The sequence below is a fragment of the Rhineura floridana genome, chromosome 2 (assembly GCF_030035675.1).
Source record: "Rhineura floridana isolate rRhiFlo1 chromosome 2, rRhiFlo1.hap2, whole genome shotgun sequence".
Taxonomy (NCBI): domain Eukaryota; kingdom Metazoa; phylum Chordata; class Lepidosauria; order Squamata; family Rhineuridae; genus Rhineura; species Rhineura floridana.
Genome location: NC_084481.1, coordinates 167,065,519 through 167,089,826, shown reverse-complemented (window position 1 = coordinate 167,089,826; position 24,308 = coordinate 167,065,519). Strand labels below are relative to the sequence as shown.

The 24,308-nt window shown below is 43.0% G+C and overlaps 1 protein-coding gene across 1 annotated transcript in view; it reads right to left on the bottom strand.

The window, feature by feature from the left end:
• Positions 1 to 24,308, bottom strand: part of LOC133377365 (cytosolic phospholipase A2 epsilon-like) — an 83,874-nt gene that overhangs the window by 42,590 nt on the left and 16,976 nt on the right. Inside the window, exons 3-9 of the mRNA XM_061611324.1 lie at positions 12,805 to 12,941; positions 9,988 to 10,119; positions 5,592 to 5,632; positions 4,027 to 4,069; positions 2,682 to 2,745; positions 1,656 to 1,813; positions 1,143 to 1,220 (exon numbers count right to left, since the gene is read on the bottom strand). Of these exons, the coding sequence (XP_061467308.1) occupies positions 1,143 to 1,220; positions 1,656 to 1,813; positions 2,682 to 2,745; positions 4,027 to 4,069; positions 5,592 to 5,632; positions 9,988 to 10,119; positions 12,805 to 12,941 (653 nt within the window). The remainder of the gene's footprint in view (positions 1 to 1,142; positions 1,221 to 1,655; positions 1,814 to 2,681; positions 2,746 to 4,026; positions 4,070 to 5,591; positions 5,633 to 9,987; positions 10,120 to 12,804; positions 12,942 to 24,308) is intronic.

The following is a 24,308-nucleotide window of genomic DNA, read 5'->3' as shown; positions in this document are numbered from 1 at the left end:
CTAAGCCTGGTTTGAGTCATAATGCAAGTATGGATTAGCTAACACAATAATTTACAACAGGTAGGAAATTGTGAAACTTTTATCAATGCACCCTCCATTTGATGCTGAATTGTCCTATAAATATTTAACATACTTCATACCATGACTAAATATAAATCAGATGATGTGGGTCACATTAATAGGCAAGCCTCATCACAAGTGTATGCAAGAAAAACTGGAATGGCTTTTCTCTCGTACACGTTGATATAAATGCTCTCTATGTGTTGATGTGGGGTAGGCAGGGTCGGTGCTATCATTAGGCCAACTAGGCAGCCGCCTAGGGTGCAGTCCTCAGAGGGGCGCAGTACTGACCTTTGAGGGGCACAGTTTTATACAGATTAGTTTTTTTAACCCTTGTAAAAATGCAACTGACAATTTATATTTTTTATTTTAAGATAAATACCACAACAATGCTATGGAATATAATTAATTATTAAGTCTTATGAAAAATTTCTATATTCTGTTTTTTATTTATCCTTTTTATATGTATTTTTATTTTTGAAATTTAGTAATATTTTTGGCTAAGAAAAAAATCTCTTATTTTTCTTAGTTGGCAACATGTATTGTTTACAACTGGATACGTTATGTCATGTCACTCATGTCGTCAATCGTCATCAAGTGAGTAACAGCATGTTTGTGCAATTTTTGCGTACTTTTTGTTATATCTTATAAATTTCTGATAATATTTTACTTTTATTTTATATTTTAAAGAAATGTATCATTTCTGAAGTAAAATTTGCAAAGGAAAAGGCACGCAAAGTGAGATTCTGATGTGCCTGAAATTGAAACTTTTAAGAGACTTAAATTTTAACATCACAATTCACAAGATTATTCAAAATGATTTGTGTGCTAAAACATTTTCTTATGTATTTGAGAAAGGTAATCAAAGATTGTTGTATTACCTATTCTTGCAATTTAAAATAAATTTAGCAGTTTCAAGTTTTGTGCTTTTCATTTTTTCTACAAGACATCTGTTTTTGAAAATTGAAGTTAGCAATTCTGGGGGGGGTGCAAGTAGTTAGCCTTAACTAGGGGGCAAAATAGCCTGTCACCGGCACTGAGGGTAGGGGGTTTGTTCCAAAAAGTCAACAGCTGAGTCTCACCGGTACTATTGTCACTTCCTCTTGTATAGGAAGTGTATTCAAGGGAACAGTCGCCGACTGATTTCTCTCTCTGGAAGCCTGCACATAAAATGAAATTTATCAGAAGAAAAAAAATGGCTAAAACAATCAATATTTTCTGTCGGGAGCTGCTGCAGCTAAAATTAGGAACCCATCACTCTGCGATAAATCATGAGGGCTAGAGCTTGAAGTGTCTCCCTTGGCAATGAAGGGTTTCCAGTTTCTAGAATGGCCCTGTCCATCCAAGACTAGCCTCGGGCTCTCTTCAACAGGAAGGCTATTCCATTAAGGTTTCCAGTTCAAATTGAGAAGTTGCCTGGCAAGGATAATCATGTCTGGGACTGGCTTATTGTGTGTACTCTGGTTCGACTCCCTCAGCCTCGCCCCCTGGTGGCTCCTAGCTGATGGCTGTCTAGTGCTCAGCCCTAACACTGACTCCCCCTCCATGGCAGATACAGCTCTTCAGCCTCGTCTTGGAGACAAGAAACAACATACCGCACAGAGCTGCCTCCTTGGCAGTTCAATATCTAATTCCGATTGGTTATATTTGATGTAGTGAAATTTAGCAGGAGATGCAGGGCAAAGCCAAGTTCGCAATGTGAGGTTTTGAGCTTCTTCATGGGATCCACCCACTGAAAGTGTGAATTTTCTTTCTAAAGAAAAGCAAAACAAAACCAAGATAGAGATCTGTATATTAAGAATCCCTACAAAAACACTGTGACAAGAAGGTCTCCTTCTGTTTGCAAAACGCCTGGTGCTGCCATGGAAGATGCAAGGGGAAAGGGAGGCCATTTTCAGATTCCCTCTTTGTGCTTGCAGGCTTCAGCAGCATTTTCCATGCTATCCTGGAGGGTTGCTTAACTTTCTGGAGCAGATTGTGAAGGAATGTAGAAGAAAGGGGAGGTCAGTGGAATTTGCTTCCCTCCAGGGCTGGCTGAAGATATCTTGCTGCCTGAGGTGGAGGACAAGATTGTGCTCCCTCCCCATTCAAAGTACAGATGCCAACTGAACTGGCATTTGAATCTTATTTCAACAACACTGGCAACAGGGTTGTATCCTCCACTGCACCTGAGGCAGCAGGTTCAGGATCTGGGCTTGGGCTGGATCCAGTGCACAGCACTAGTTAAAATGGTCATAAACATTCCATTACTTCTTAGCAATTCAGTGAAGAGCAGACAGAGGAGCTGCTCACAGACAGGCAGAGAAGGCATCAGGCAATTCTTACCTTACGATGATATAAATATAACATAGACACATAGAAAGCTATCTTATACCAAAGTCAAACCTTTGGTCTATCTAGCTTGAAACTGTTTGCTTGTTTATTTATTTATTTATTATTTTATTTATATCCTGCCCTACCTCCCAGCAGGAGCCCAGGGCGGCACTGAGTGGCAGCCCATCTCCAGGGTTTTAGACGGAGGACAATCCCAGCCCTACCTGGAGATGCCGGGCATTCAAAGGAGATGCTCTTCCACTGAGCTATGCCCCTTCCCTGCCTCCCCCCAATTAAAAATTGCCTACCGGTTGAATCCTTTTTCATTCTTCCTCCATCCACTTGAACTTCCAAACAAGCAACTTCACGAGCCTGTAAAGAATAAAAATGAGAATAAAAGATGGAATGCAGGGCAAATGCACATGTTTATGCCTCAGCCTGGCTCTGTTACGCATGATGAGAGATTAAAGTGGCACAAATGAAATAAGCTAGAGGTGGGCTCACAAGGATTATCCTCTAGATAAGTTTCCTATGCTAGAATTTAGCTCTACTAAACTAATAATAGAAGAGGTTGCTTTTTAAAATGACAGCAATATTTATCTCCCACTCGCCTTCCATCATGGAACTCAAGTTGGCATACATGGAGTTCCCAGGCAGTCTCGCATCCAGGCACTGATCAGAGTCAGACCTGCTTGGCTTCAGCAAGGTGGCTGCCTCTTATACCTTCAGACTGTGCCCTGGGACATGTTGGGGAAGCTCTTACTGCACAACTGAGTATCCAGCACCAGACCCTGTACCCTGGGGAGCGTCTTTGCCCAGCAGCTCCCGAGGCAGGAGGCTTCACACTGGCCCTTCCCTCAGGAAAGGTTGATGTAGGGTGGGTGTCTTAGAGATGCTGCTTGAGCACCTTCAAGCAGCAGTGTTGATGTTTGATGTGCAGGAAGGACCGACAGGGGGCCTTCTGGGAGAAACAGGAGCTGGCAACCACACTTTTTTGCTTGGCCAGTAAAGGTAGCCCCAAATTGTAGACTCCTGCCCAAGGATTTATCTTCTATCAATCTACTTATAACAATCACTACTAGGGCAGGGATGGGGAAGCTGTGGCTCTCCAGATGTTGCTGTCCAACACTCACCAGCCCCAGCCAAATTGCCAGGGATGATGGGAGTTATAGTCTAACAGCACCTGGAGGGCCATGGGTTCCTCATCCCTGCACCACAGACAGAGCTTTGTAACTATGAATATTTTACCACAACACAATGGAGTGAATACAAATATTAGGGCAGGGGAGGGGAAAATGTTAGTCACAGAGAAACTTAAACCAACTGTTATTTCCCAATATCAATGGTTTAGGAACCTTTGATTTGAAGACAACAGGTATAGCATGCTTGTATTTTTACCACTTGGCGGTAGACGGTAGAATTGTAGATGGTGTATGGAAGCTGTAACAAAGTGTCTCAAATCCAGTCTAAGCTTCCCTCACCTCAGGGAATTGTGTGGGCGAGCTAAGAGGCAAGGAGTACAAATTCTAGTTCCAACTAGTCACACACAAGAAAGTTGTGTTTAGGTGTGCAGCATCTAAGCACACTCCATTAAGGGACCTTAGCTCTACTAGCTGGGCAGTAAAGGAAACAGAACAGAATTAATAAAATTACCACTAGGACTCCATTAGTAACAATCTTCTCTGGGACATCGGGGCTGAAAGGGAAAGAAAAGAAATTAAAGTTTTTCATTAACGTTAAGAATGGCATTCCATTTGGAGTTAGTTTTGTTTTCTCATGTATGAGGAGCAATGTCTCTTGTGGCTTTTCATTGGCTCTACAGCTTGTCTGGCCCATCCAGATGTTCACATGACCAGACCAGAAGGGATATGGCAACACCAGCATCCCAGATCAGCCCAGGAGCTCTTTGAAATGTCTCCTTTCCAGAGAGGGTAGGGGGACAGGATATGAGGGCAAAGCTCAGCTCATGAGGAAGCCCAAGACAGAGAGCAATAGGAGGAGGAGTGCCAGGGGAGAGGGAGCCACTCTGAAATGTTCATGCCAAAGGACACTCCAAAGTGAGGAAGCTAAAGGAACGATGGGGGAGCTATTAAACAGGCAGCCTTGCAAGCAACATGGAGTTTTCTACTGCAACCAATTGCATCAAGATCGACTATAAGAAAAACGCCAGACACGCAAGTTATGAGATGAATTTCCCTTCCTGGGAACGTCAATACTGAGAAGGGGACTCAAGCACACAGCTGGCATATGCCAAAAGTCAGAGCTGATCCCTCTGAGGCAAACCCTATGCCATCTGTCCCTCACTGGCAGCTCTTTACACCATACTTTTGTCTCATCATAGCAATGCTTAGCTGGAGTACAGATTGGCATGTGGGCATATTTTGCAGGTAGATCCCATATTTATCATGCTGCGTACAAAACATTAACTATTGTTCTCATCTACCAATTTCTTACATACACAACAGCTCCTGCTGCCAACCCACTAAGGGCTTCTTCTCTGCTCATTTTGATAGAAGCTCTGTGAGCAAGAATTATATGCAGAGTTGTCTTTCCACTGAAGTGGATAGGGAAGACTGGTTGTATAGTACCTCTATACAATGTCCTAGAACATATGAGGCCCTGGCTGAAGGACAGCACAGAGAAACATAGCACATGCTATGCAAGGACTTTTCTCCCTACTTCTCTCCTGCTCTAACTCCTTGCTCATACGTGTTTTGAGTCACTTCCTAGTTGAGGGTATGTTCCCCAAGACTACATGCACACTAGTTGTTTCAAAAGCAGTGAGACCATTTTTGTCCAGCTGCAGTTTGACACATATTTGCCCACAGCTAGACACATCTCCTTTTCCCACTGCTGATGTCAGACTCTTTAGGACTGCCCAGAACAAAGTGTTGGGCCTATCGCTGTCTCTGCCTGAACCTACAGCAAAGCATTTCTATTGGAGTCCCAACGGGGTTGATGGCCAATCAGTTTCGAAGTCTGTATGAAGCTGACTTCAAGGTAAGATGCACTCCAGTTTCCCAGGTTTTGGAGTAAAGGGATAGAGTTTGACCAACGTCATGTGCCCCCATTTTAAGAAAAAAGAGGTGGAGATGTGCTGAAACCAGTACAACTGCAAATGTGTCTCCAGCCTCAGTCTCTGTCTTTGTGTCACTAACTTTCTCTTGTCTGATTTCCTGACTCTCTGACTTTGTTCCACATATTGATGCAGCTCTTACCTGCTCTCCATTGTGAATTCAACTTCCAGTTCCTCCTTACCCTGAAAGTTAAAACAACAGTGACTACATGTTTACATATTCCTCTTAGTAATAATTAGCTGTGGATGTCTAAGCCATGGAAGACTACAAGCATAGCCTTCCACAGGAGCTGGAATCCTGCTCAGTCAGGGTTCCAGCTCATATAGAGGTGTATAGGCTTCCACAGCTCAGAGGTCCACAAGCTCAGTGAGTGGAAGTTGAGGGACAGGACCGGGGAGTCACAGAATGTCAGAGGAAGCCCACAGCCCTATTCAATGCATGCCTATTGTTAAAGTTATGATATCATGTGCTTTTAGGAAACAGTGGGCACAGTAGATACTGGGTGGTACATGTGTACCAAAAATCCAGAGTACCAATCAGCTACATAAAAGTGTAGAAGACCAGAAAGATGTGACGTATGACCAGTGGATAAGAAAACTAAAACCAGGGTTGGATCTCACTTCCCAAGTGCACACAACTGTGGGAATCACCAGCACTCAGGGTCGCCCCAGAAGTAGGGAAGTATAGGTGATTCTATTGCCAGTGACTGCTGCTGAGGGCGATTTCCTAAGGTTGTGTGTCACTTCATATTTGGAGGAGAGGAAATGAAAGATGATACTGGAAGATCTGAGAGCAACCAAGAGAGCAACCAACACTGGACTCTGGAACAAGGGAGAATCAGATTCAGAGGGGATTGGTAGTGACATGAGAAGTGGGAAGAATCTCAGTCGTGCAGGAACAATGCAACAACTGCACGGGTGGGAAGTATGCTGATGTACTCAATTCTAATTTAAAGAACCATTCATCATACCCTTGACTCTGGACCTTGAATATGCAAATGCCACTTTTAAAATCCCCAGTCCAACTGCTGATTTAAGACTTAAGGAACTCCAATTACTAAAATCAATATACACCTAAATTTGCATTGGGCTGAGTCACTGAGATCACGATAAATGATTAATTAGTTTAATTAACTTAACAGTTAATTCAAAGGCTTACATTTCCCCCTCCCCCCAAAAAATGCCAACATCAGTACAATAATATTTCCAAGCAAGTAATGTTTACACTGCCTCATTATTAAGAACATAAGAAGAGCCCTTACAGATCAGACCAAAAGGCCTATCTAGTATAGCATCCTGTTCTCACAGTGGTCAACCTGATTCCTATGGGAAGCCCGCAATCAGGTACTGAGGGCAAGAGAAAATGTTAAATTCTACTGTATACATCATGCTTAAATAGCGAATTACATGGTAGGGATTATATGAAAAGGGACTGGAAATTCAACATCCAGTATTTTAATGCCCTTTTACAAATCTGTAGTGTGGCCACACTTGGAAACATAGTTTTGGTCACTCCATAACATAAGAAGAGCTGCGCTGGATCAGACCAAAGGCCCATCTAATCCAGCATCCTGTTTTCACAGTGGCCAACCAGATGCCTATGAGAAGTCTGCAATCAGGATCTGAGTGCAATAGCACTCTCCCCTGCAGCAGTTTCGAGCAACTGGTATTCAGAAGCATACTGCCTCTGACAGTGGAGGTAGAACATAGCCACCATGGTTAGTAGCCATTGACTGAATTGGTTGGCTGAAATGCCAAAGGGGCCGTTTCGCCAATTACTTGGGGAAATGGTCAGCTATCAAACAGGCTTGGCCAGTGATGTAATCACTCTAAGTCATATGGACTTAAAGAGCTTCCTAAATCTCATTGGGCCATTTTTTTCTCTCATGGGAGTTGTCTCCTTGCACAAGCAATGTAACACGTATCCCTGCAGTTTATGTTTTGCAACCACATCAGTTTTCACAGGAGACTCCAAAGGTAGTCAATGTGATGTCCTTCAGATGCCACTGGACTATAACTCCTAGGTGCTTTTAAGGGAAGACCATGTGTGTTTTGGGCTGTTGCTGAGTGGTAGAGCATCTGATTTGCATGCAGAAGGTCCCAAGTTCAATCGCCAGCATCTTCACGTACGGCTGGAGAAACCTCTTAGCTGAAAAAATAAGACAGCTTCCTATGGCCCTGTCTCTGTTCATTGGCTATGCTGGATGAGGCTGATAGGTGTTAAGAGTCCAGCAACATCTGGAGGGTATCAAGTTGGCTACCTCGGTATACTCCATAACATCAAAGGTAAAGGAATCTGCTGAAGCTGAGATCTTTGAGCTACCAGCTTACATATAACTTTATTTGGGTCAGTAGATTATGCCTGTGATTGGAAACATAGCCACAACAGGACTAATCATAATGTGTGAATTGGCTCTTAACTTGCCAGATAAATAGCATGATCAGACCTGGCACCAGTGGTGGACAGGCTGAGACCTGGCTGAGGGCCCCTGTGGCCCAGAAGGGTACCTGAGGAGCCCCTCCTTAGGCTGGAGGATGGAACTTCTGCTCCGTGATCCACACCAGCATCAGGTTGCAGGACCCAGCAACCCGACTCTGCCACAGATTGCAGAACAGGAGATCCCAGGCAACACACAAACACACCCAATACATGTGGCACAGGCTTAAATAAGCCCACCCGCCCCACCCACCTAACACATCAGTGTGCCTGCCATGCGCACTGCACATGCATGCCTTCCATCATCCAAGATGGCAACAGGGGCATCCCTAAGGGGTTGATACCCAGTCACCATCTTGGGTGATGGCAAGCATGACCACTGACACACAGCTGCAAGAGGTTGGTGGGGCAGGACGGCCTATTTAAGCCCCACATTGCTTGTATTGGGAGGGAGTGTTGGGGAGTATGATGCTGTGGGCCCAGGGCAGACTGGTGTCCAAGGTCCCAGTGATGCCTAGTGCTGGCTGAGCATGCTAAGGAGGCAGTGTTGATTTCCCTCTAACCGGACTTAGAGGAAGATGTTAAAGTGTCTAGAGGAGCCTATTATCCAGAAGAATGCTAATAAGCTTTGGCCAATAATGTTCCAAGGCAGCTCTCCATGTTACATGGCAACATTGGCATTGCCTAAGCAGCGATGCCTAGAGTCCCAATATTAAAAAAGATACTCATACTTAAGCCCAATGAACTTAAATTCCATTAATTTCAGTCACAAGTAATATGTCCCATTTATTTCAATGAGATTTGAGTGTGAATAATACTCTTTGAATTTGGGTCCTGGTGTACACATGCCTGGTTGGACTGTGGCTCCCTGACACATGTACCCAGATATTTAAAGAAATATACATATTGCTCATGCTTTACATGTTTGATGTGGGAGTCATGTATTCAACACCAAAACATTAAATTCTATTCAATTAGGTCTGAACAGAGATAATGACTTCTACTTCAGGTGATAATTTACTCAGCAATGCTAAAATGATTCTGCTATTACCAATCACTGCTGCTGTGAAGGGCCACTGAGCTCATGTTGCACACATTTAAGCTATAATTATATAGTCACTCTACTCAGTAATGCTAAGATGATTGTGTTATTACCAATTACTGCTGCTGTGAAGGGTCATTTTCTTTAATTTTAAACTCTAATTGAACTATCAGAGGGCATACCTTTTGCATTCCATTGCCCTTTAACTCTAAGTTTCACATTATCATTACTACTACTACTACTTTACACTCATGTATGTGTGTGTGTATACACACACACACACACACACACACACATATTTTGAGAATCATACTTCAGGTACCTGATGAAGTGGGTTCTAGTTCACAAAAGTTCATACCACAATAAAATTTGTTAGTCTTCAAGGTGCCATAAACTCTGTGTTATTTTCAGAGTATTCAGAGCAACTGGAATTCTCACACATAATATAATTACGTAATTGCTGAAAGAAGACTTTACTGAAAACTGAGAGAAATGTGTGTTTTCTAGGGCAGTGCACGTCCCCCCAATCCAGTTTGGGCCCCTATTCAGCACCTCAGATTGGGCCTGATCGGAGCCAGGACACTTTGGAACCAACCCGATTCAGGCCAGATCCAGGCCCTGAACCAAATCAGGGACCTTATACAGTCCTAAGTTTAATTAGGGTTTAGTTTAAACCGTAATTAAACACATAGTTGGTTCAAAAAAGGGAGTGGAAGAAGGAGATGCAGGCAGAGACTCTTGCCTGCATAATCTCCTTCTCTGCCCCCTTCCAAATGCATGAATAATCAGGAATTTAAATCCTAATTAAACATGCAGTTGGCACAAGGGGGAGGAGAAGGAAATGCAGCCAGAGACTCTCACCTGTGTCTGCTCCCCCCACAACTGTATGTTTAATTAGGGTTTAAATCCCCAATTAAACATGTGGTTGACCTGACTATCACCCCTTTTGATAGCCCTGGATTACTCCAGGTGGACCAGGTGGGATTTGCCCTGAGCCAGTGCACAGCCCTAGTATTTTCCATTCAGTGTTATAGCCTGCTTTTCAATTTAAGTACTCACCTTTGGATTCAGCTGAAAGTTTAGCAGAACTGTTTCTCCAAGTTGGATTTTAGAAACATCAAAGAAAACAGTGAGGAGATGGTCATCTTCAGTATGTTTGTCTTCATCACAAACCTTAAGCTCCAGAATGTTCTAGAGAAAGCATGAAAGAACTTTAGGACCTCTTGTAGTCTAACCTGATCTTTTCTCCAGGGGAACCTCATCCAAGGAAGAGAATTGGGACTGCATGGAGACCTTCTGTATCACCAGGGACCCTGAAGAGGCTGTTGTCACAGTTGAACAGCCTGACATTGCCTGCCTCCCCCAACGATCCCACACACCAGATCTGTACTCAGGGCCAGCCCTATCATTAGGCAGAGTCTAGCAACTGCCTCGGGTGGCAGATGCTGGTGGACAGAGAGCAAAGGAAAGGTGTTGGAGGACTGAGCTGTGTGTGTGCCATGTCCCTGCACTGGAACCCCTAAGCTAGTCTGTTGCCCTCAGCTGTGGTGGACACAGTCCCATTATCAGTGATGAAATAATAGTCAATGCCAGTCCATTATCTGACAGCCTCAAATAGGCAGGGGGCACCATTTTGTCTTTTGCTTCAGCCATAAAAATATTTTGGGCTGGCCCTGCCTGGGTGCCACCTTGATGCAGGATCTCTCTCTTCATTCCTAGTCCCTCAGCAATGGAGGGCCCAGCAAGACATCCACAGCCAGTGGAGGAGTGCTTGCCTGGCAACCAGATAGCTTCACTACCAGAGGTCTCCTTGGGAGGTAAAGGAAGCTAGAGAAGGACCAGGTTTGCATGGAGATCCAGTAGATGACCAGGAAGGAAGAAGAGGTGCCTGAGAGGATATAAACCTTCCAAACTCTCCTGGGCCCTTGCTGGGATAACAATTCTAGCTTATCTAGCCAACTATGAACCTTGCTCCAGCTCTGATTTGCCCTGCTCCCAGGTATGAAGAACTGATGGCAGGCAAACCCTTGGTCCTAACTGGTGTCCACCTTCACTATAATGAAGTCCTGGAAGACTCTTTTGCTCCTCATGCAGCAAAAGAGTGAGCATCCCTACTCCACAACTACCACCCCTGGTAATTATAAAATAATTATATATATTCCATGTTTTGCTTCAGTTTGTTTGCTAATTGCACATCCTGAGTCTATAATGAGGGGGATACATATTGATCCTACAGTCACATACCACTTAGTGTAATTGTGCTTCCACTAAAAGTGTTTGTCAGCAAAATAAGTGACTGTAGCTAGCTGTGTATTAGAGTAGTCTCACATGAAGCTGAACCCAGCAGTCAACAACCTTACCCCACATACTTCAGTGTAATCCTAGTCAAGTGAAATTAAAAATGGCATTTCTGTGTAACCTTTAATGAAGGCGAAATTCAAAATAAACATGGAAGTTCCATGAACCATGGAAGTTCCTGCTCAGACAACCGATTCTAAAGGGTTTTTGTGCACATCTCTTGAGTTTCTACCAGAAACTTACCTCAGGCAAGTATGAAGCATCCAGCCTGGATCTAGAACTACTCTGGCTGAAAATAAAAACCATGACCCACTTACAACCTTTATCGCAAAGTATCTTCTCTTTAAAAAATAAAGACGTTATGTTGGATCCAGACTCAGGCAGTTAAGCTTAGGTCCCATTTAAATCAATGGAATAGGTCAATAAAGACTAACACAAGGCCCACTGGTTTCAGTAGGAATTAAGGGCAAGGGATGTTCTCATGGGGTGGCCTAGGAGACCCAAAGGCTGGGTCTTTTCAGAGCTTGGAAAAGTTACTTTTTTAAACTACAACTCCCATCAGCCCCAGTCAGCATGGCCACTAGATTGGGCTTATGGGAGTTGTAGTTCAAAAAAGTAACTTTTCCAAGCCCTGGGTCTTTTGCACTGGGCCTGGATCTTCTCCCCCAGTGGTTCCAAAATGTTTCCCTCCAGAGACCACTTGGAAATTGCTGAGGTCTTGGCAGACCACTTAATGGTTTTTGTGTCTGTTGTAGCTGTTATAGTATGCTGTGCTAGGTGCCGCATGATTTTTTCAACTGTATTTTTACAGACCATCTAAACAAAGCTTGTGGACCGCTGCTGGTCCATGAACCACAGTTCGGGAATCCCATCTTACCCCTTCTCCAATTTAAAAAAAACTTTTTTTCCCACTGGGCATGCTACAAAGCACAGAACTGCTGAGACCCAGCCAGCCAGCATCTCAATCTAAAGAAGGCCCCATCCACACAGAATGCACTGGTCCATAAAACCCTGTTGGCACTCCATAGCTCAAAGTCAGCCTTTCAGCAAGGGCCATAATTCCCCCTCTGAAAGTCAGCCTAAATTTGCTTCTGTACATAAACACAACATGGCATTTCAGCAGACGTAAATTTAATGATATACATCCATTCATGAATGTATTAATTATTCCCCAAAGATAAGGATGGAAAACCTCTTGCACTCCAGACGTTACTGGTCTCCAACTCTGATCAGCCCCAGCCACCAAAGCCAAACCTGAGGGATGAAGATAGTTATAGCCCAACAACCTCTGGAGGGCCTCAGGTTCTCCACCCATCCAAAGGGGCCAATCCAGAGGTAATTCCGGTTTTATACAGGAATATTTTATGTTATTTATGTGTCATCTCCCAGAAAGTAGAACAGTTCTGTTTGTATGATTTTAATACTTGGGAAGAGGGGCAAAGATTGGGACTCTTCCCATAGAAATGAATATTATGGACCTGCTTTTAAGTAACTCCTGTGCCGTTCCCAGTTATCTGCCTCTGTGACTGCCTGAAGACCTAGCGTTTCCTGTTGAATGTGGTTGGCATAGCTTCTTACCTTTACTTGGTTCTGAATCCTAAAGTGAAAAGTTTCATTCCACACTGGGTCTTTGGTGTCATTCACAGTTTGGGTCTTAGCCCTTTTCACTGAAGCAGTTGGCAGCCATAAATTCACGTAGCAATCAGACTGGGTTACTATTTCAATCAAAAGATAGAGTTCTTTAGTGATAAGTTGCAATGTGTTATTCATAACTGCTTACACTGCAGGCCTAAAACCACTAGCTTTGGAATAAGCCCCAATTATTATTATTATTATTATTATTTATTAAACTTATATACCGCCCGACTAGCAATAGCTCTCTGGGCGGTGAACAACAAAAAAATACAATAAAATTACACAGTAATACAACAGAGCATATAAAAAGTACAAAATCTAAAATCAGATTACAACACATTTAAAATTAAAATTAAATTAACTTAAATTAAAATGCCTCGGAGAAGAGGAAGGTTTTAACTTGGTGCCGGAAAGATAATAATGTCGGCGCCAAGCACACCTCCTCGGGGAGACTATTCCACAGTTTGGGGGCCACCACTGAGAAGGCCCTAGATCTTGTCGCCACCCTCCGGGCCTCCCTATGAGTCAGAACCTGAGGAGGGCCTTCGTAGTAGACCGTAGTGTACGGGCGGGTTCATATCGGGAGAGGCGATCCAACAGGTACCCAATGAGCTCAGCGAGTCTTCCTTCTGGCTAAATATGCTTAGGATTGCAGTATCAATGTAGTGTTTAAGCTATATTTATTATATATAAACACAAATATGCATTCCAGGATCCAAAGAGCTGCTTGTGGCCAACATGCCTGCAACATTAAACATGTTATTGCCCTTGAGTACAGGGCATTTCTGGCAGAAACAACCAGCAAAATGGTCATGATTCATTTGGGATCCTAGCATGGTGGGTCAGAGAGTTTTAGCCCTTTGCACCCTTTGCCTTCCTGCTCTGGGTGATTTTCATTCTAGGAGTAGTTCCCCCAATCTGAATCAGGATCACAGTAAGGATCACAGTGGGGACAAAGGGCTAAAGTTCTTTAATCACCCATGCTGAAGTCTACATCTGGATTTGGGGGGGAGGGGCATTCTGGCTATTTCTGTAAGGAAAGTTCTGCAGACAACATGATCAATGTGACATGTAAGAACATAAGAAGAGCCTGCTGGATAAAGCCAATTGAGCCATCTAGTTCAGCATCCTGTTCTCACAGTGGCCAACCAACTGGGAACCCTCAAGCAGGACCTGAGCACAAGAGCACTCCCTCTCCAGCACTTCCAGGAACTGGTGTTTGGAAGCATGCTGCCTCTAACAATGGAGGCAGAGCAGAGCCATCATGGCTAGTAGCCATGGATAGCCTTATCTCCACGAATGTAGGAGGCTCCTTGTTACATCTTGTCATTTAATCAGTTCAGTTGTCTAGAGGCTGGTTTTTCATAGGATCCAGCAGGGAGAACGGGTGAATTCAGAGGGGAGAAAGATGAAGGGGCTGTAGGGTTGGGTGAATCAGCTAGTTTCGGTTTCTCTCATGTTCTGTTTTTTTCCCAGTGTTTTCAGTCCTCCACATTTCCACATCAGTTGGCGATTTAAAAAAAAAAGTCCTCATGAAAATCCATCAGTGCAAATTTCTCCTTATATTTATTTATTTTATTTATTATTTCGACTTATATACCGCCCTTAGCAAAAGTAGCTCTCAGGGCGGTGAACAAACAAAGTAAAATACAATATATCATAATACAAACCACAAAAACATATACAAACAAACAACAAAAAACACAATAAAAACGAAATACAGCACAAATTAAAGAAAATACAGATTAAAAGATTAGAAAGGTTAAGAAGATTAAAAGATTAAAATGCCTGGGAGCATAAAAAGGTCTTTACCTGGCGCCGAAAAGATAGGAGTGTAGGCACCAGGCGTACCTCTTCGGGGAGGCTGTTCCACAACTCAGGGGCCACCACAGAAAAGGCCCTAGATCTGGTAACCACCCTCCGGTCTTCCCGATGGGTTGGTACCCGGAGGAGGGCCTTAGATTCTGAACGAAGTGAATGGGTAGGTTCGTAGCGAGAGAGGCGTTCCACAAGGTATTGAGGTCCCACGCCGTGTAAGGCTTTATAGGTCAAAACCAGCACCTTGAATCTCGCCCAGAAGCAAATAGGAAGCCAGTGCAGATGCGCCAGAATAGGTGTTATATGCGAAGACCGACTGGTCCTCGTCAATAGTCTGGCAGCCACGTTCTGCACCAGCTGAAGCTTCCGAACTGTCTTCAAGGGCAGCCCTACGTAGAGCGCATTACAGTAATCTAATCTTGAAGTTACCAGAGCATGAACAACGGAGGCGAGGTCGTCCCTGTCCAGACAGGGGCATAGTTGGGCTACCAGACGAAGATGGTAAAATGCATTCCGTGCCACCGAGGCCACTTGGGCCTCGAGAGACAAGGAAGAGTCAAAAAGAACCCCCAAACTACGTACCTGTTCTTTCAGGGGGAGTGTAACCCCATCCAGAACAGATCCGCATCTGTTTTAATGCAATTTTGTCTAATGCACACAACTTGCCAAAAAAAATTTCTGTAATATAATGCATTTTAGTATTTATTTTCACTAGTATTTATTATTGATGCACTCTTTACCCTAGCAAATGCATTTTTATGCATACTTTATCCTACTATGTGCATTCTTGTACACATTACTTAGCTGAAAAACTGCAGTGGAAAATTCTGAGAAGTGCAAAATTTTAAGGATGGTTGTGTTTCGGTTTGCATATTGTTTTGGCTACTGCGAATTAGTTAGTTTTGCGAAGGAGGGGAAGGAGTGGATGGAGTTGTGCCTTAACAAAGTTTCCTATGCAAACTACACCTGATATCTTATATTTGTAATGAAGCAAGACACAAAACATGTGCATTTTTAATTATGGTTATTATTTGAACAGCAGACCCTCATAGCATACCACAAACTAATTCTAAAACTCTTCCCAGCATCAGTTTGCCATGCAACATTGGGAGGACAGAGTGCTGTTCAAGAAAAAGGCATCTAAAGCGCCCCTTGAACTTATGGAATTATAGATCTTTGGATCTTCTCCATAATGAGTTTCATTGGATCAATGACAAATGATCCGCCAAATATGCACAATATGTTAAAAGGACCATTTCCTCCTTCTTAAAAGTTAATCAGTTCTATATAAAATCAGGCTAAAAATCAACTGGAAAGACAGCAAATGAACACAATTATCATATACATATACAACAAAGTTCCACAAGCAAACCCTAGACCAAATTAGAGGATGGCTAGATTTAAAATTTTTTTAAAAGTGATGCAACCTTTACTAAGTTAGATGCTAGCCTGACAAAATAACATACAATAATTAGTTGTACATGGTGCTTATTGGGAATGGTAGGTCAGAAGACAAGATCCTCCATGGCCCAGAGTGGTAAGTGGCGGTAACGCAGCCGAAGCTCTGCTTACGGCCGGAGTTTGATTCCAACGGAAGGAGGAAGTCGAATCTCCGGTAAAAGGGGTTGAGGTTCACTCTCCGTGGTTGGTAAAATGAGTACCTGGCATATGCTGGGGGGTAAAGAAAGACCGGGGAAGGAACTGGCAATCCCACCCCATATATACGGTCTGCCTAGTAAACGTCGCAAGACATCACCCTAAGAGTTGGAAACGACTCGCACTATAAGTGCGGGGACACCTTTACCTTTTTTTTTTAGGTCAGAAGACAGGGATGCCAAAAGGAAGGGGGGCACAGCCAATTATAAGTATAGCCAGAGCCAATAACAGGTGAAGCCAAGTAGTTCTAGTTCTGTACCCATCCTCCCATTCTGTAGATGAGTTCTACAAGGACAAAATTAAGACTAAGGATGAGGAAGCTGACAGCCAGGCTAAGCCCCTGGGCTTGTTAAGTAAGAAGGCAGGTAAGTGGGGGCTGGCTGAGGGCAGATTGCCGTTGGTGGGGCACTGTCCCATTTACCCTAATGTACTAGCCTCCACTGGTGACACTATTTCCCACTGAGCCTGAATATCAGTCTGGTTACATTTGCCATAAGGAATTTAAGATAAGAAAGTCTTGAAAAGTTGCATGGCAGATGTAGGCCATTTTGAAAACCGTGGGAGAGATTTGATCTCAGATATGGTATGAGGTGTTAGTCATCAATACATTGATGATAGCCAGCTTTCTCTCTCTTTTTCTTCAAATTCGAGTTCATGTATATACATAAAAAGTTGCCTGACTACCCCATCATAGAAACCAAAGACATAGAAATTGACTATGGGCTTGCTGGTGATAATGAGCTAAATTACTCAGCTTTTAGTAGAGAATGGTGTATAAAAAGTGGCCTCACTTTGGTTTCAAAATGAACATGCAGTGTGCTGGTGTGCAGGCCTAAAATTGCAGGTGCTTTGCTCCTACCCCATTGCCCGGAGCTAAGGAAAGGTTTGGCTTAGTATTGCATCCAATATCGGGATCGTTTTCCCCAAACAAACCATGAGTGGTAAGTCAACATTGGTTATAGTTTATGTTCAATCCCAGGTTCATACATAACACTAAGTCAAACCATGGCTTAGCTTCCAGCAGTGCAGCAACTGGAGCTCCAGAACTGCCAGACCACTCTTGGTCTTGGGCAATAGACTGAACAAGGCAGAGCAACTTACATTTTATGGCCTCACAGCCACTTTACAAAGGCTGGTAAACAAGGTACTAGTAATTACTAATTACACCAGCGGGGCTTGGGGTTTCTTGTGGTGCATATGCAGAAAGCATCAACGCAAGCACATCTAAGTTCTAGATGAAGGAATAGTAATGCTACACAACACTTCAAACAGCAGCAAGGAACTCATTACAAGGAATCACATGTCGAGAGTCCTATATTTTCACACCTGCATATAAAAAAATAATGGATGCAACACAACCCCTGATGCTAAAGCTGTTGATTTGAATTAATGTAACAAATTGGAGTAGACCATCAGGTCCAGCATTCTGGTGGAATTCTTTGCTCTCTAAAACAAACCTCTCAAGCATTCTGAATGATTGGACATGTTCGTTCAATCCCTTTCAATGAGAGAAGGTGATAGCAGAAAAATAATATTTGTTCAAAGGTACATGGAAAGCCATACTGGGGTGGGGAATGTCCATGCTGTAGCAAAGCTTCTAACAATGTCTTTTTCTAACACACAAATCTTTCATTTGGAAATTAATAATATTCATTGGGGTTGTGCACAGACCCCTCTATCCACCCTGTCACTCCAATCTGGAAAGGGGGCATCAGGCCAACCCACCCTGGGTCAATCCAGGGATCACCCACTCTGGCTCAGAGCCACTCCCAAATAGGTCTAGCTCATTTTTAATTTGGGTTATAAACCCTAATTAACATATGGGGAGTGGCAGGGAAGGGAGACGTTTCATCTCCTCTCCCTCCCGACCAAGAGCATGGTCAATTAATCTTGCGCAATGCTGTTTTGCAAAGGGCTCTCCGGCAGAATCGCTCATGAGGACATTTGCAAAACAGCATCATGCAAGATCGCTCCCTCAGCTCATGAGGGAGCCCTGTCCAAGGAGGTTTGTGAGCAGAGGGAGTGATCATGCATGATGCTATTTTGCAAAGAGCTTTGACCTGGGAAACCAGGGTTCGAATCCCCACACAGCCATGAAGCTCGCTGGGTGACCTTGGGCCAGTCACTGCCTCTCAGCCTCAGAGGAAGGCAATGGTAAACCCCCTCTGAATACTGCTTACCATGAAAATCCTATTCGTAGGGTCACCATAAGTCGGGATCAACTTGAAGGCAGTCCATTTCCTGCAGAAAAGCCCTTTACAAAACAGCACCCACATCCCCAGTGGATCGCTGCCTCTGCTCATCAGGCAAAAAGGAGAGTCACAGCTGTCTCTTCTTTCTGCAAGCTTCCCTGTCCCATGACAGCCCTTGGTCACTCTGCATCATCAAATTCAACTCGTAGCAATCCATAGCTGTCGGAACCCGACTCAGCTAAGGCTCAAAAATGTCTGAATGGGACCAATTTGGGTTGGGCCTTGGCCAAATCTGGTGCACAGCCCTAATAATATTCATCGCATCTATAGACTGGAAATGGTATTTATACATAGCATCTATGGACTAAAAAATGGAACCTATCATTGCCATTAATTTCGCATCTTCACTTATGTACTTTGTCTCTTGTTTCTTAAATTAATTTTACCTGACTCCATGAGACTAGTCGCTTTATCTCTTGCTGCAGAATTAATTTTCAATCAGATCTTTATGCATCTATGAGGTGATTTATCTCTCTGCTGCTAAATTGAAATGTGTTTGTTTTGGTTTTATTTGGCTTCATATCCATTGCACTTTCTCTTGCTCCAAATTTTGGGTTTGTCCTCAGTGGTTTCACTAGATGTTTGGGCAATTTTAATTATATCAACCTGGGGGAAAGGGACGCACCATATTTAAGGTTATTACAGGCAGGGAGAGATGCAATAAGGACAGGGTTGACAAACTGATTAAGGGGAAAGGGAATTTGAGGGCTATTCCCTCGATTAATTTCCCAGAAATTAATAAATACCTCCTTGTTTGAGGGGGTAGACCCATTCCTTTAAAAACCCTCCAAAACAATACGGAAGAGAATTCCTGATTCACTGTGAAGCTCTTTTTGGGGTCTTTATTGGTACATGTGTCACTCTAACAAATTTCTCTCTAGACTCAGACAGTAGTATAGTGGCAAATTCAGAAGTGCAGGGTCCCTACATGATAGTCACAGCCACACCCCCTCCTATCCTTTTTTCCCCACTGCTGGGTTGGGAATGAGGTCTTTGTTAATGCTTTCTCCCACAACAACAGACTTCCTTAGGAGCCAATAAGCATGAAAAGGGAGTGTGTTAGCTACTGAGGAGAGTCTTCTCATGGGCTGACTCACCTTCTTTAACTCTGATTGGCTCCAATCAGCAGGAAAGGACATTCTTGACTCCCTGCTGTCCATGGAGGCTCAGGTATCAGCAGTGAGCCGGACAGCTTGGTATCAATTACATCTGATACAGAGGCTGCAACCCTATCTTTCGGTTCATCTGCTCCCGCGGGTAGTGCATGCCCTGGTCTCCTCTCGCCTAGACTACTGTAATGTGCTCTACGTGGGACTACCCTTGAAGACGATCCGGAAATTACAGCTGGTGCAGAATGCGGCAGCACGGTTGATTAAGAATAGCCGCCGGCGGGATCACATCACCCCAGTGCTTGAAGATCTGCATTGGTTACCAGTTGTTTACCGAGCCCAATTCAAGGTGTTGGTGTTAACCTTTAAAGCCCTACACGGTTTCGGTCCAGGGTATCTGAAGGAGCGCCTCCAGCATCACCAAGTATGCCGCCTGACAAAATCAGCCTCTCAAGACCTTCTCTCGGTCCCACCAGTTAGAACAGCTAGACTGGTGCGGACCAGAGAGAGGGCATTTTCGGTTGTGGCCCCCGCCCTCTGGAACTCTCTGCCATACGACCTACGCCATGTCCCCTCCTTGGCAGGTTTCCGCCAAGGACTAAAAACATGGCTGTTTCAGCGGGCATATAGAATCCCTAGTTAATTTTAATTCTACAGTGTATAGATGTGGGTAAATTGAACATGTTATGATTGTATTTATATGTGTATTTTAAATTTTAATTATGTACGCCACCTAGAGAGGCTGTTTATTCAGCCAGATAGGCGGCCTAAAAATAAAATTTTATTATTATTATTATTATTAAGGAAGCATGTTAGAAAACTCTTCTCAGTGCCCAACACACTCCTCTTTCATGCTCATTGGCTCATAGGATGCCGGAGACATAGGGACTCGGCTGAGACGCTGCTCCTAAAAAAGTAAGGGGTCTAAGACCCCCTGAGGCCCTAGACAACTACACCCCTGGATTCAGACAATGGAGAAGGATTCCCTGACAACATGTAATGCCTCTGCTGAAACATCTGCACTGGCTGTCCATATGCTACTGGGCCAAATACAAAGCCGTGAACAACTTTGGTCTAGGATACCTTAGGATATCTGCGTCCTTATGTCCCAGCTCAATCACTGAAATCATCCAAAGGAGCACTGTTAGTTATCTACCGTGTTACAGATGCCCAAATAGCTTCAACTAGAACTTGGGCATTTGGTGCCATCCTCCCATCCTGTGGAATGCTCTTCCAGCAGAGATTGAGCAGGCACGATTGACTTTTCGGCATCTCATGAAGATCTTTTCATGCCAAAAGGCCTCTGCTGTTTAAACCTTCTTGATTAGCCAGTCATTTTAATAATTGTTTTGTATATTTATGGTTTATGTTTTCTTGTTAATATGGAAGCACAATTCTTGGGAAAGCTTCACCAGTTGACATTCTGTTCATCAGTCATCTTATTACTTACATGTGGCCCCTGATTTATTTTGGGGTCTTCACTTCACTCACAAAAGCAGATACAATTTTGCATATGACACCTCTGCAAATTTCTGTCCACTTTTGCAAGTGGGGTGATGGGCAACACTACTATCTCACATCTACAATGTGGCTACAATATTTGATGGACTACAGAAAGTAAAATATCTGCCTAATAGCTAACACACTAGCACAGAGAATAATAGCAATAACTCCATTCTATTATTTGTTATATTTGTAGCCCACATTTCCTCGGAACAAAGTAGTGTTGGCCTCACAATAACCCTGTGAAGTAGGTCACACTATAAGATGATAACTTGCCCTGAGCCAGCTCCCAAGCTGCACAACAGAACAGAGATTTGAACCTAAGTTTCCCCTTATCCAAGGCCAACACCTTATCCAAGGCCAACACCATCTCACATGGATTGTCTTATCCTTGATAAGAGGGATGTACAGATTATTTAGCCCAGCCCCTATTAGTATTGAGACAAGATAATCTGTACTAAGATTCTGCTAAAAGGCACATAACTGCAAAATATGTCATCAAATGTCATCAATGCTCATTGAATTTACTATGGCCTGGTTCAGACTCTATGCTTCCTTAGTCTACACGTGGAAAGAAGAGGAAGACCTTGCCCTTTCATCCTGCCAGCTTCACTCATCTGCTGTGCGGGGTATCCACAATGTTTGAACAGGATATACATGTGTGAAATCCAACACACAGTATGACTGATGTCCCAGACGAAATCCAGGAATCAACCATGTAATCAGTGCCTATGTGTATTGGAATTTATTACATACCATATGCAAATGTTACACCCACAAATCAACAACTGGTGGTTTCACAGAAGTGGAACGGATACACTGGATGGATGGGGAGAGGAGAGATTTCATAAAAGCATCTTCTGAACTAAGCCTTTATCACAGAACACACCTAGAGGGGCCAAGGTGCACCATATTACCAAAAGGGCCTGTAAGAGTAAGTCTAGGTTTAAGAGGAAGATCCTTGTGACTAAAACAGTTTTGCAGCAGGCAGATTAGTAGATAAGTGGGAGGAAAGAGAGCTCAGTGATCTTCCCAAATGACAACATTCCTTCCCACCTGTCAAATATGTTGGTGATCAGTCAGATTGTGATCACACAAGTGATACTTGTCCATCCAACCACCCCTGTTCCTGTTTTCCTCTCTTCCTGTTTTCTAATTCCTAATTATATTGTGTGTCACTAGTCACGACTGATCAGGTGGAGTTCTCCCTTTCCTCCATCCAGACTTAGATCTTGGGATGGTGAGTAAAGCATAAAGGCCAACAGTTAGTCTCAGTCAGTCTCTAACGTCAGAGCTCTGAGGCATAACTGTGGCTATTAGTCTCTTTCTGTCAACAATGTAATGCTAGATGGTAAGAAGTCCAAATATTTTAGAATAATTGCGGGCAGGATGTAATTGTTTTAAAATATTAATTTTAAGAAGCAGACTGGGGTTTAGGCAAAAGCAGGGCAGGGGAATTTAATACAATTGGCAATTCCTTCTGTGTCATTTTTAAAAACAAACAAACACAGGGCTTCTTCATGTTGACTACATCATCCCAGCCAATGGGATCTTCACACAGTCAGCATATGTCATTATGATGCTATATGAAATGTAGCTCATTTTGGCTTTATGATGATGATGTCACAGTCAACACTTCTTGCCTTCACACTGTGTGGATGGATGAACACTTTTGCTCCTGTCAACACAATGCCCTCAAAACAGCTGTAGATGGTTAACACTTTTTGGCCAATTAAAGCTTTGACAAAACCTGCCACTCCTTGTCACCTCCACCTTAACAATTATTAACATCAAGACAAGAAGTATATATCTATCACATGTTGCATGGTTGTGAGAAGAAAGGAAAGTATTATACTTCACTAGTTTAATTAAATATTTCTGCACAGCAAGGAACGATAGGCGTCCAAGGAGAAGCAGATTGGTCCAGCAGAGACAGAGCTCTCTGGAAGGCAATCAAAAGGCTTTGCCACTGAATTACGGAGCAGCAAGTTTCCAGCAGCATCTTACTGTTTTGTCTTGCAGAGATTGACAAGAGGATAGATCCAATAAAGCTAAAGGAATTAAAAGAGCTACACTTTCAAATGCAACAGGTGGGGTAAGGCTATATTCTGGCACCTACCTTACTATTCACCAAGATACATTTGATGTTTTAATTCAGTCGTTAGATAGCAAAAATACTGATTCATAGTCCTCAGACATGACATCCCACTATTAAATTGTATCTGTTACTCTAGGCCATGAGATTGTCCATATTATTCTGTATCTTTTTCTCATAATTTTGTTAATTAGCCATACCTTTCAACTTTAGAGTCAAATGCCATCATCTCACTATATTAGCTCACCAAATGTTGCTAAAAGCATGTTTAATAACATGAAGCTGGCCATAGATCAGTTGGAACACCTACATTTTACTTCTTTCAAAGGTCTTCCACTAGGACCTTTGTACACTTTCTCTTCCTCTTCCTTTGTGTACTCCAATTAATTGAACAAAGAAAGAAAACTAGAATGGTCAAGCATTCTTGGTTCTCAATTAATCCTTGCTGTTAAATAACAATAACTGTTAATTATTGCTAATACATAACATTTATTCATTCAAACATTTGTATACCGCTTAATCATTTGCAGTTCTAGGCAGTGGACATAAAAACAAAACAAACATAAAATCATCAATAGAACAATAAAACCAAACATAAAACCAATTATTACTTTAAAATGGCCGCTAGAACACAAAAGTTTTAGTCATATACCTGAAGCTATATTGTAATAATAAATAGATTGATAATATAGTAACCACTCTATTTTCTTCTTGCTGTTTAGAGAAGTGATTGTTTTATTATTTGCGCTATTCTGTTTATTATTTGCACTATTATCTTTGCATAAGAATAAGAAGAGCCCTGCTGGATCTGCTCAAAGGCCTATCTAAGTCCAGCATCCTCTTCTCACAGCGGCCAATAAATGTTATGGAAAGCCCACAAGCAGGACCTGAGGGCAAGAGCACTCTCCTCACGTGGGATTCCCAGATACTGGTATTCCGAAGTATACTGCCTCTGACAGTGGAGGTAGAACATAAGCCATCGTGGCTAATAGCCCCTTCCAGTTCCAGTAGTAG